This window comes from Neolamprologus brichardi, chromosome 14, assembly GCF_056152115.1.
Source record: "Neolamprologus brichardi isolate AB-2024 chromosome 14, ASM5615211v1, whole genome shotgun sequence".
Lineage (NCBI taxonomy): Eukaryota > Metazoa > Chordata > Actinopteri > Cichliformes > Cichlidae > Neolamprologus > Neolamprologus brichardi.
In genome coordinates, this window is record NC_142117.1 from 31,199,803 (window position 1) to 31,213,221 (window position 13,419).

Here is a 13,419-nt window from a genome sequence, read left to right on the forward strand (position 1 = left end):
CTTTATCATGCACCTGAGGAGATCTATTATGTTTTTTGTCATTTCCTGATTATCACATGTGTACTGTTGCAAAAGTGGGTGCTCAACATGGCCAAATTTTCAAACAGTGAGGCCAGTGTAAGTAGTCCCTGTGAGCTCTAAACCATACGTTTTTGTTACTCTTGGATCTGTATGACCCAAAAGGGAGCTGATACCATTCATATAGTCATATTAGCTCCGCAGATGTGGCTGTGAACAGACGCCCCACCTTTTGTTAGTGAGCGGTAGCCATCAGACAAAAGTTCTCTTCAAGACAGAGGAGTTAAAACAACTTGCTTCAGACTGGATGACCTGAGGAGCTGCACCAAAGCCCGGTATAATGTAAATAAAGAAAACAGAATTATGGCATGCGTTAGTCATCATAGTTTTTCTTTGTGTTTTGTGGGGTTTTTTTGTTCTGTTTTAATAGACAGTGATCCCAGATGTTGCTAATTTGTCTATGTAGTTGACTAAAGCTTGCCTGATCCCAGGCAGGGGAAATACATACAGTTGGGTCAATGTTGGCATGAATAATCATAACAGACAGAAATATGGGAATATCGTCTGGGTTGACACTCTACGTTTTATACAACTTAAATAAATAAAAGGACACTAAAAGAGCTACCATATTCAGTATCATACAAGCATGACAGCACTGACATCCCTGTAAGAGATTAAGTCAGTGAAGGAAAAAAGGCAGGCTGGCACTGAAGATTGCATGTTAACAGAGAAGTCTCCTGTATATTCACTTTGTGTTGACGGGAAAATGATAGATTTCATTTGGTTTATGCAGAGCCTTTAATTTAAGCTTTGAGTAATGACTTGCCTTTTGCCCTCTCACTCATATCATCTGAGTTCTGTTTTGTATACACTGGCCGCTGATCCAAGGTGCTCGGTTTGGGGCACAGACTTCATCTCATAATCTGAGTCCACTATGACACTCGTGCTGGGCGTGTCACCAGTGTGCTGCCCGTGCACACACGAATTCACCTCTGTGGATGCATTTGTAATTTCTCAGGTTTGGGTTTCAGCTCAATAACCAGTCAAGAGGCAGGCCTTGGTGCGGGCAAACAGCATTAGTCCAGTTTCAGTTCTGTTTCATCAGACAGCAGGAGTGTTGTCCAGCCTCAGGCAGTGTAACAGTTATGCACAGTTATATGAGTTCCCATGACAGGTGTATATATTAAAAAAATAACGCTGACATGCAGTCGTTCTGAATTTAAAGTTTGAAGTAAGAAAAGTTTAGACGACCAATCTGTTTTAATGATTTTAGTTTTTCTGACTGAATATTAATGTTAGAGCTGTATGAAGAGGTTTTATTTGCAATATGAAAACATTCAAGTAATACTAAACCATGATTACAGACATGTAATATATTACATGCTGTTTTTACGTGTATTATATATTCTTGGGAATCGAAAAGTAGAGCAGTTAACTCAAATAGAATAACAGTATGAGATTTCTAAGGTAAAACAAGGTCAACAAAGACAGAAATGGGAGGAAAAAAATAGCTGCGAGTATGTCATACAACTAAGATTAAATCTTTGACTTTTGATCTGAGTTTGGTACATTCATCACATCCACATCAACATGATGAATGACTTTTGAGACCCAAACATGTAGGAGATATCTTAAAAAAACAGAGCACAATTTTTTCATGAAGGCTGTCAGTGGAAATGAAAGAGTCTGTAAAGCCAATATTTCAAATAAGCTGTTATGGTATTGCAATTGAGTTACATCATATATGCCTATCAAGTTTAAAATTACACATAATGGCCATCATTAAATCAAATATTGTTAAAATCTTTTTTTTCTTTCATGTCAATTTTTTTCCCTTTAATATAGCGGCTCTGGGACAGGGGCCTGTTTCACAGTTTTGATAAGTATGAGATTGAAGGTTACAGGGTAGTGCTGGTGATTTCGGATATGTCCACAAAACATCAGTGAAAACCCTCAGGGTAAGACTGCCTCCTTCATATAAATCATTATTGGGAGTTTTTTGCACGCAGTCCCAAATCCAGTTCTAAATACATGTGTATACAGACTGCAGACTTTAATGATTACTTGATTTAGTATCTTTTTCTAACCTGGAAAAAAAACATGTGACTGAGGCAACAATGTGATCACAAGTACTTTATTCAGGCACTTTTTACTGGAAACATTTCTCTGGACAAGCCTAGAATGATATGTATGAACATCAAGAGGAATTTCTTCTCAGTGATACCACGGTATGCACAGTTCGGACAAACACAAAGTCGAGGAGCACTTAACACTGATGAATACAAAACAATACAAACAACAAGGTACTGTAATTTTTATTTAACAGGTAGTGTTCATCTATATTTGGCCAATAGTTTTCAACTAAATAAAACTGACTAATCCTCGCAGTTTCTGATATCTGCCTAATAGATAAATAAAGATACGTTACAATGTTAGATAATCTTACAGTCTAAAAATGGAGATTAGGCAAGGTCATTATCTGGTTACTAATGTAAACAGATACATTTTATTTTCTTGCTCAAAGCACAATTATATTCATGGACACTTCATGTCATAGGCAGCTGTGTAAAAGCATTGAGACATTCTGTGGTGGTGTTTAAACATTCAGAAATGTGTGTCTATATATATACATGTATATATATATATATACACTTTGTTTTTTAACTCCTATTATACCAACTGTAACACTTACTGGCACCAGTTTTAATTCACATACATGTTGTGTATACTGCTGCTGAAAGGAGTTGGGAAAAAATGGTCCAAGTAACACAAAGTGAGTTTGTCAATACATTTACACCAAAGGGAAAAACTAAAAATGACAAAAAATAAAACTGCTGCAAATTTCAGTGTTAGGATAGCACTAACTTTTACATTTCGAGTGTTTGTTTTTAACATTTATCTGAGGAACGTTAGTTATGTAGATAAACAAACAGCTTACATTCTCTGGGAAGATCAGGCTGCAGATAAGGCAAACTATTTTACATTTACCAAGTAGCTGCTCAGTGTTCCCTTATTCGTTTTTCGTGTCACAATGCAAAGAAAAGATAAGCAGTAAGGCTTGTTGTGAGAAATTAAAGCCATGTGCCTGAAAAACAGGATCATTGGATGTCAAGTCCTATTTTGCAGAATGTGATCGGGTGCGTGTTAAGGACTAAGACAACTTTTCAGCATTTCACATTCATTGTTACCTTGGATGGAAGATCAAACACTGAATTGTAAGACAGTCTAGTCACATAATACTCTATTCTAACTGATGTTTCATTTGTTCAAGCAAGGTTGTTTCTTCTTCTATAAATATTTACAATTATCTCTTACAAAAACCCTACTTCATGAAGAATTAATGGTGAGCTTCACTTAAAACCACAAAGTTAAGAATTACAAGAGACGCCACAAACGTACAGTACAAACAAGTATACAGTACATCAGCAAATATACAAATATAAAAATGTATTCTGAGGTTTTTGCACCCCCTTTGACACGTTAATGCCAGATTTTGTCAGAAACCACACATATATAAAAATATAGACAATGCTTTTGTACAAAATATTGACATCGTTTATGAATCTCCATTCAAATGTGCAAATTAACACTGATCAACAAAAGCATATGTTTATTTAATGCACAAATGCAGGCACACGCACACACACACAACCACACACACACAAGGCATAGTCCTTTTTTGGCCTGCTAGTGATGTATTTTTTTTTTCATGAAAAAGCACCACATCTTCAGCTATTTGGACTTTTTGATATAACATTGTGTACTTCTCTTGAGAAAACAGAAGAGAGAATAGCATTGCCTCATTTCAGGTTGCAGCCTCAGTGGTCGTACAGTAGAACAAGATTAGAACAGCAGTGATTCAGCTCAGTTCACCCTTTAAAATTTAAATCCTCAGCTCTGCCTCTTCACTGTGTTCCAAATTATGTTCAGTTGTGCTGATCACGGAGGCAGAGGGGCCCTGTGAGACACTGAAGGGCGTAATCGCAGGGGAACGTGCTGCCAGTGGTGAGAGAGACGGGGAGAAACTTGGAGACATCGCGATTGACGAGATGGATCCCTCAGCGCTGATGGGCGATCTTCGTAAGGAAGCCAGATTTGGGAACGTCCTACCTACGGCAGGCTTTGGATGTACAGTTTTGGCCCCAGGGTGGGCCACAGAGGTTATGAGAGGTGGAGGGTCAATTCTTGACTCTGCTTTTGCTTTGTGATGAAATGACCTGCGAGGATGAGGAGGCGCAGTTTCATCTTTTAAACGTGCTATTTCAGTAAAGACATTAGCTAAAGGTTGAAACTGGGGACACCAGTTTAGCAGGTAGTCCCAGTTATAGCTGCCTCTCAGCTCCTCATCACTGGCCACAATGGCTGTGAGGGAGCCATCTGCGGAGGGCTTTCCGTCCTCAGGGAAAGTGTAGTCTTTAGGGCGGGAGATGCTGAGTCCTCGTCCCACGCCTACATACCCGCACCCTTCGTCCCTGTAGATTGGCACCTGGCCAGCTAACAAAGTACTATTGACGCTGCCCACTTTCTTTCCTTTGAACCAATCAATAGAAGGCTCACAAGACACGTCTGATAGCTGATCAGCATCCTGCTGGATTCCGGAGTCTGGACCTCGGGCAGAGATGTGCTCCTGCATTGACGAGGAGATGCTTGACACTCTGGGATATTCATTAATCATCCTGATCTCATCATCCTCTGCTGCCTCTGCCTCGGCAGAGCCTCGACCACTGGAGTGAGAAGGATCTAGAGATCCGCCACGGGTGTACGGACCCCCACTAGTTCCTCTTTGATCAGTTGCATATCCAGGAAGCGCCTGATGGTAAATCATTTCATTGGCTGCTAGTTTTGTTTCCTCAAACTTGTGCAGCAGGGTCCCTGACATTGGTGTTCGTTCGTGTGTCTTTTTCTCCTTCTTCCGACGTCTTAACTTAACAAAAAATAGTGCCACAGCAATTATTATTAGTATGACTATGATCCCAAGTGAAACTGCAATGACACTGACGAGCAACATGTTCACGTCTCTGGTGAGACCAAAAGATGTATGGGTAACATCTATGGTAACTTTGGCCACTGATATGCGAGACGTCTCCAGAGGGCTGTGAGCGCTCACATCCAGTGTCATTAGACGTAGCTCTCTTTTAGAGCGACTCATGTGTCTACTGTAGCTGTCCGTTTTTAAAGAAATCTCTCCAGTTGATTTATTGACTTCAAAATAAGGCGAGTGGTCTGCTAAGGAGTAGAGTACAACACCATCCACACCCCCGTCCTCATCTCTGGCTTGCACTTTGCCAATGACCTGACCCTTCTTTGCTCCCTCAGGCACTTCAAATAAGAACTCCGAAGAGGTGAAAACAGGATCATATTCATCCTCCCCCGTAACATAAACCTTCACTGTTACAGTAGCAGAATAGTTGCCTGCATCCACAGCGATGACCACAAACTGGAATGAGTTTATCTTCTCAAAGTCAAAGGAAGAGCGGGTCCGTATTTCACCTGAAGTATGATTGATGAAGAAGCCCTCTTTTCCTTCTTTAAAGGAGTCTAACATGTAGTACCTTAGCTGTCCAAAAACCCCTCTGTCATGGTCAATTGCATGCAGCATGGTAACTAAGGCATTCTGGGGTTGGTTTTCCCTGATGCTTGCAGTTACTAGATTGAGGGGAAAGAAAGGCCGGTTATCATTGATGTCCTTCACTTCTATACTGACAGGGGCCAAAGCAAAGTGTCCTTGGCCATCAGTGGCCTGGACAACAATCAAATGGGACAACTGTGTCTCGCTGTTCAGAGGTCTCTGCAGCCTCAAAGCTCCAGTCCACTGGTCTACATGGAAAAGATCTGTCTCATCTCCTGAGCTTATAGAGTACTGGACCTCACTATTTGGAGCAGAATCTGGATCCGTGGCAGATAAATGCAAGATCTCAGTCCCTGCTGCCGTACCCTCACTCAGAATCACACTGTACTCTGTTCGGCTGAATACTGGAGGGTTGTCATTGGCATCTGTAACACTGATAATGATAGGAACGCTGGAGCTACGCTGAGGGATTCCACGATCTGACACCACAACCGTCAGGTTATAACTTGGTACCGCTTCAAAGTCCAGCTTCTCTACCAGGATTAGACTCCCGACTGTCTGGAAGCCCCGCCCCTCCAAGAAGCGCACGCTGCTCTCAATCTGGAAGGCATTACCCGAGTTGCCACTGGCAATAGCAAAATCAAAACCACAGTTATCCCGTAACAGGTCTCCATCCACAGCTTCTAATGTCAGAACAGTTGATCCAGGAAGGCCGTCTTCAGACACAGTGGCTCTGTACTCTGACTGATGGAAGATGGGGGCGTTGTCGTTTATGTCAGACACTTGAACGTGCACAGTGGCAATGGCTGAAAGGGATGGAGTACCCTGGTCTCGTGCCTCAATCACCACCAGAATGGAGGGATTCTCGAAGTCAAACTCAGTCTTTTGTTTAGTAAATAGAGTACCTGCGAAGAAACAGAGAGTACCATCATAAGAAGGCCAACGTAATTTTAGGTCTTTCTTTCACAACCCATCATATTACATATCAGTGCTGGTTAGCTCTTACACAGTAATGAATGACTTAACTAAAAAAGTAAATTACAATTACATTTTGTAAACACTGTGGCAGATTTGGGTACACACTGTTTGAGGGAACATTATTTCAGGCAAATGGAAATGTTTTGAGGACAGGAGAAAGTATAGTTAGTGTAAAGAAAAAAAGTCCTCTTTTATGACGCACTTATTTTTAGATGCTATCTCAAGCAAAACAATCTGAGGCAAATAACATTCGATTTGGTTTTCAATTACTTATAATGAAGAAAATGATTAAATATTTCGCAATACTCGTTGCAAATATGGCCAAACCCCAAATGAGCATCCAAGGAGCGCTTTAGGGAATGGCATTTTTTTAATGAAGTATAATTAAGGGGCTCTTAAACTCTGGTTAGAGTGTAGTTATAAACAACCATAAATGCAGTGCAGACAGTAATCATACCATTGACTGGGTCAATGTAGAAGACACCTTTCGTTGATGACATGACTCTGTAAGTAATTTTCCCATTGTCCCCAGAGTCACGGTCAGTGGCTGTTACGGTGACGACTGCGCTGCCTGCAGGGAGGTGCTCTGATACAGCCACCTGATAAGAAACACATTAAATGTAAATATATTTATCTCCATTACAGATTATTGAAAACCTTAACAAATATTCCGATAATCTAAAATGTAGTGAAATGTGCAGCACCTGATACAAATCCTGGGTAAAGGTGGGGGAATTATCATTCACATCATCCACCAGCACAGTAAGGTTGGCCTCGCTTTGATGTTTAGAGTCAGATGTGCGAACGGTCAGAGTGTACCACGTCCTTTCCTCGTAGTCTAGTGGTCCAGTCAGCGACACTCCTCCTCCATAACAATGAATTCCAAACATGCCTTGGCTGCTTGCATCTAGGTGTAACGTGTAGGAGAGGGCTGGCCCCGAGTCCACATCATTTCCCGTTACCTGGGTGATTATTGTGCCAATGAGAGTATCTATACGTGTGAAGACAAAGAGCAGATATTTAGGTGCAGCTAAAATGAAACACAGAGTGTCTTGGTTTAAAGAAAAAAAAACTTTATGAAGAAATATCCGGTTCTGGAAAGCCTTGAACTAATAGACAGGAAATGAACGGAGGAGGAACTTGGCCATAGCTTGTTTCATCAAAGGGTCAGACTTTTCTCACTGAGCCCTGCTGAGCGAGCTGCCAGGGAGTGTGATGTGAGGCTTTATGATAAGATCACTGGGCTAACTTCCACTGTGAAGCTGACTTACCCTCAGGCACTCGAATCTTCTGAGGCAGGGGAATCATGGGACGGTTGTCATTGAGGTCAATGATGATCACAGTGAGGGTGGCAGAGCCAGCGAGCCGTGGGGTTCCCCGGTCTGTTGCCGTAACAACAAGCCTGGAGCGACAAAATTAATGTCAGCTTTTTAACTTTTAAACTTTCTGAACCCTGTTACACAATTCTTGGTCCCCAAAGCCCACATCGAACAGCCTGTTTTTGTCTGGATGTTTTTCTTTCTTTCTGTGTGTGTGTGTGTGTTTTTCCAATACACAAAAGTGCCTGAAAGTCATTTTAAATATTAATAAAACAATATGTTTAAAAATATTATCTGCAGGGGATACATGATTTTCTCATAACACTGAAAGGCTGTGATGCAAAAAACATGCAAAATCTACTTTTCTCTTTCTATAACAGAAAGAATTTTCTGAGTGGGACTTCAAAATTTGAGTTTGCAGTAGCAATATAAAATCCAAATGAAAGTCAGGTGGAACAGTGCAACTCATTTTTAAATCCTTGGATTTTTCAAAGCAAAATATGAACATAAAATGAGCAAAACTATAAAAACAAGGAAAAGTTGACAAGAATAAGTGTACATTCTAACTGTAACAGAGTCTAAATATGCATGTGGATTAGCTGACAGGAAACTCATGCCAACATGTGGTTACAAACAAACAGAATAAAAGCAGGACTCACTTCGTTTGGGTCCAGATTTCCCTGTCCATTATGGCTGCAGTGGTAACGCTTCCAGTCAGTGGGTCTATCTTAAACAAGCCACTCATGGATGATGACCTGATAGAGTAAGTCACCTGACCATTTTGACCCTGGTCCCGGTCGTCTGCGGCCACCTGAGTGAATTAACACCCCATTTTGGAAACGTAAATATGGAAACATTTGCAGCAGCTGTTTTAGTGTAACTCGAACTAGTGAGCAATATTGGACTTGGAAGTCAATAGTTAATAAAAATGGGCTATATGGTTCTGGCTTCATGGCACAAGTGATTATACAGTAAATTCTTCTGGGACACTGAGATCACATGAAATTGAAAAGTCAATCCTTTGCAGCACTGAAACTATCCAGTTTTCTGATGCTTGACAGTTTTTATTCTACAGCTTCATATTTAAACAGCAGCCAAGCATAATAAACATTTGGGGGAAAAGCTACTGCACCTGGATAATGGGAAAATCGTAGCCTTGCGCCTCCCTAATGTAGGCTACATAGTTCTGGAGTTGGAAGCGTGGCAAGTTGTCATTTACATCCTGAAGGATTAAGTTGACAGCCATGTAGGAGCTAGAGGATGCTGTCTCAGCTTTCACCACAAGGCGGAGTTTTGGGGTTTCCTCAAAGTCCAGTCCTTCAGATTTCTGGACCCATATTTCACCTAAATCACAAAAGTATCAATGACTCACTTTCTACATTTCAAAAATATAGCCTTGTAATGTTTACTGCCATCTTACCAACTGTCGTACTGCCAACACTTACCAGTAATTGTGTTTATTCCAAAGGACTGCAATTTATTGCCACTGAATATACTGTAGGTGATCCCATTTTTAGAGCCATCTGGGTACTGGGCCTGAGCCTGTGTTACTACTGTGCCTAGAAGATGCAAAACACACTATGTTGATACATTTAATTTATACTTCTTATTTCAAATGTATATTTACACTCTTTGAATTACAATGTTAAAGATTTTAAATCACTTCAACCTTTAGCAGCGTTCTCTTGCAGGCTGACATCTCTTGCTGTGCGAGAGAAGCGAATCCCACTGTAGCTCTGCTCCTTTATGTAAATGATAACCACTCCCAGGGAAGATTGTGCTGGGTTCCCTTGGTCCATGGCCTGAACTATCAAAGTCCGCTGAGTTTGGGTCATGGTCTGCAGCTTCTCTGTGGCCTGGATTTCTCCTGTCAGTGAGTTAATGGTGAACCCCCTGACAGGGTTGGCGAAACGATAAAAAACAGAGCCATTAGCTCCAAAGTCTTTGTCCTCTGCTCTCATAGTGGCCAAAACCCGACGATTAGAGACACTACTGGCGGAGACATTCACAATAAGTGGGTCCTGAATGAAGAACGGAGCATTGTCGTTCACATCCTGAATATAGATCGTCACCTGAGCAGTGGAGTTACGTGGGTTTGCAGGGGAAGAATCGGTGGCACACACCTCAAAAGTGTAAGAAGCTGTTCTCTCTCTATCGAGAGGGGATGCTGTGATAATGCGACCTGTGTTTTGGTCTATCATGAACATGCTCTGGGAGCCATGGCTCAGAAAGTACAGCACTTGGCTATTAGGACCATGGTCCAAATCAATGGCTTTCACCTCCAGGACGAGTGACCCAATGGGAACATCTTCCAAAATTTCTGCTGTGTAGCTGCTGCTCTGAAACTGGGGGCTGTGATCATTGATGTCCAGGACTATCACTTCTACAGTGGCAGTGCTGCTAAGTGCAGGGTGACCCTGGTCCTGAGCTATCACCGTTAAACTGTACCCAGGCCTCTTCTCCCGATCAAGGGGCCGTGAGGTGGACAGGACACCTGACTGGCCATCCAGGCGGAAGTCTCCAGATGGATCTCCAGCTGCAAGTAGAGCAATAGCAAATGGCTTGTAAACATCTGAAACTATGTACCGATCATTTAAAACATTAAATCAAAAGAAGTTCTCACCTGTAATTTTGTAGTTTATCCTGCCGTTGTCTCCCGCATCCTGATCAGTGGCTCGAAGGGTGAACAGAGGTAGTGCTTCCAGGTTTTCAGGCACCTCTATGCTGTAGTAAAGACGTCCAAAGACAGGGGCGTTGTCATTAACGTCAGCCACCTTGATCCTCACAGTTGCTTTAGCATAGTTCGGTGGAAGGCCTCCATCTTTTGCAGACACTGCCAGAACATAAAAAAAGCACACTATAATTTTTAGCAGTAATTCATAATTTAAATATTATTATTATTATGTATCAGATCAGGCATTTTTTGTAAGGCTGTAGAACAATCAGATGACAGTACCTGTGACAGTGTAGTATTCCCGAAGCTCCCTGTCCAGAGACTTAGTAATCATAATCACACCTGATACTGGGTTGATGCTGAAACCCTCCTGTGAGATACCGTCGTATGTCACCTGGCCATTGCTTCCTACAGAGAAACAAATATCGTCACAGCATTCTATTAAAAATGGCCTGTAAAAATAAATTAAAAATCAAAGAATGTTGGTGAAGGTCAGAGAGTTCCATCCTATAACTTGTAGATAATAATGAAAAAAAAATGCATTTACAACATGTTTCAAATTCTCTTCTAATAGCCTGTATACTTATTTGTTTGTTTGTCATGGGGCTTGCTGTATAAGCATTTGGCAGCAAGAGCCCTCCCTCAGGCATCTGTGTGCCAGATCGCGTGCTACGAGAAAGCAGCCTGGCAACCTCACCTGTTTACTTCACTAATTGCTTTTGAGGAGAAAGTTTATAATCCTTCTACTTTATGTGCTTCTGACTAAGTCTGGGAGAATGCATGCAAACCCCCCCCCCCCCCCCCCCATGTAGTCCTTATGCAAATAAAAAGAACTGTTAATGTCTCTAATGTGAACACATAGTCAGCACATGATGGCTAAGAAGAATTAAAAGCAGCACAAATATGATATGACAGATCAAATCTCTGCACATTATGAATCAGACCTTGGTCCAGATCAGTGGCAGACACTGTCAGCACACTGGTTCCTGGAGGTTGGTTCTCCGGGATCTCTACTTCATACTGGCTCTGCTCAAACCAAGGCACCTCATCATTAACATCGATCACATGCACACACAGCAGCTGGATGGACGAGTGCTGGGGTATCCCGTGATCCTCAGCGATTACTGTGAGGTTAAAGATGTCCTGCTCCTCGCGGTCCAGAGGTTTGAAAATAGACAGAGAGCCTGTAGGGAGATGAATGAAGGGTGAAATATGAGGAGAGATTTCCTCTACGTGGGTACTTTATTATAGCCTGGTTAAAAGAGACAGTTAGACAATTACGGTATGAAAGCATGTCATCAAAGGCAATAAAAAACACTGCTTGCCATGTTTGTGTTTGTACTCAAGTTATTTAAAAATCAAGTGTGAAAACTTGCCGTGTGAGGGCCAAATCAGTGCTAATCTCCTCCACACACACACAGCTCTGCCTACCTGACTGCTACCACCACCACTGCTGTAACAGCCCAAACGGTCTGGCCACAGTTTACGAGATTTTCCACTGTTGAATGCCGCAGCCATCGAGAAAGAAGCAGTAAACACACACTCTAGACACGCAACGGCCAGGCCTGCCGTGCTCCGTATGAATTAGAGGCACCCTAGCCTTTTCATTATCCTGCCCTAAGAGGGTAGAACTTGCAATGATTTAATTTCAATTTCATGCTTTAAAATCAAATGCAACTGTTAAAGAAAGAGAGGGCCAAGACTGTTTTCCTTTCAACTTTTTTTGTGTGTGTTTGTTTTTCACTTTGTGCCTTTCTAGGATTGAGATAACTTGCCTCTAAGCTTTTAATCTGGTATAAATTACAGGCTGGAATTTTTCACCTAAATTTGATTCCTCTGTGATCCTACTATATCCCTGGTCACCGATAACACATGGGAAGGGGGAAAAAAAATGGAGGGATCTGGGGAGAGTTTTTATTTTGGATGTTTTGTAAGCATGTGTGGGGGTTGGTGGCGCCAACGCTGTGGACTGCAGTGCATGTGCGAGCGGAGGTTGCTCAGACAACAAACACATCTCTCTTATTTGATATGGCAAAGCCATTTATCAAAATGTGATGGGTTAATCCCTGAATGGTGTTGTCTTTTGCAGAGAAGCAGTCCCCCATATCACCAGTAAACTCTCCCTACTTCTCTTGAAAGGAAAATTAATGACCTCCATTCTGACACTGAGTGATGAGAATGTGTCTCACACTGTGACTTTACACATTTATAATAATCGCCTGATAGTTCTCTCTATTGTGGTTAGCTGTGACGCCAAGGTAATGAAAACAGATTGTGCAGTTGTCGTAGACCTTTGGTCACTGACCCCAAAACGGGAGCAAACCAGGTGCACAAAGGATTAACTTGTCACTAGTCTAACAAATAACTAGTGTGCATGAAAAGCACTTCAAGATGAGTGCACATACTGGGCTGAAGCAGAAGTGACATGCATGACAGACGCTGAATGTTTCCATCCCCAAACTGCTCCAGGAGGCATCCTGGTTGGCGACTTGAAGGCGAGGGCGGAGCAAATGTTGACACGTGTCTCAAACACCACAACAAAGCCCACAGGACCAAATGGCCCAAGGTCAGCGCTGACTAAGTGACATACTCTAATGCAAGCACACAAACACATATGTGCGTGCCTACGCACACACATACACACGTGCGTACACATAAACACGCGTAACTGATCCCTCCTCTAATGGTTCCCAGAAGCCTGAGCAGGAGGTTCTTTGGTCTTTCATGGGAATAGATCCACAATAACAGATGATGGGTTGTTGTGTGTGCGCGCGTATGCACGTGCACTTGCACATTCTTGTGTGTGTGTATGTGTGCGTTTAATATTTGGCAAGCTGGCCTGTCTGGCCTCCAACTGAGAG

General features: G+C 42.1%; 1 protein-coding gene across 1 annotated transcript in view; it reads right to left on the reverse strand.

Moving 5' to 3' along the window:
* Window positions 1–2,142: 2,142 nt before the first annotated feature.
* The window catches only part of LOC102790291 (protocadherin-16-like), a 77,548-nt gene continuing 66,271 nt past the window's right edge, over window positions 2,143–13,419 (reverse strand). The window contains exons 11-21 of the mRNA XM_035910267.2: window positions 11,503–11,742; window positions 10,841–10,966; window positions 10,508–10,717; window positions 9,554–10,420; window positions 9,330–9,443; window positions 9,017–9,228; window positions 8,544–8,695; window positions 7,837–7,967; window positions 7,270–7,556; window positions 7,023–7,164; window positions 2,143–6,492 (exon numbers count right to left, since the gene is read on the reverse strand). Of these exons, the coding sequence (XP_035766160.2) occupies window positions 3,902–6,492; window positions 7,023–7,164; window positions 7,270–7,556; window positions 7,837–7,967; window positions 8,544–8,695; window positions 9,017–9,228; window positions 9,330–9,443; window positions 9,554–10,420; window positions 10,508–10,717; window positions 10,841–10,966; window positions 11,503–11,742 (5,072 nt within the window). The 3' untranslated portion in view covers window positions 2,143–3,901. The remainder of the gene's footprint in view (window positions 6,493–7,022; window positions 7,165–7,269; window positions 7,557–7,836; window positions 7,968–8,543; window positions 8,696–9,016; window positions 9,229–9,329; window positions 9,444–9,553; window positions 10,421–10,507; window positions 10,718–10,840; window positions 10,967–11,502; window positions 11,743–13,419) is intronic.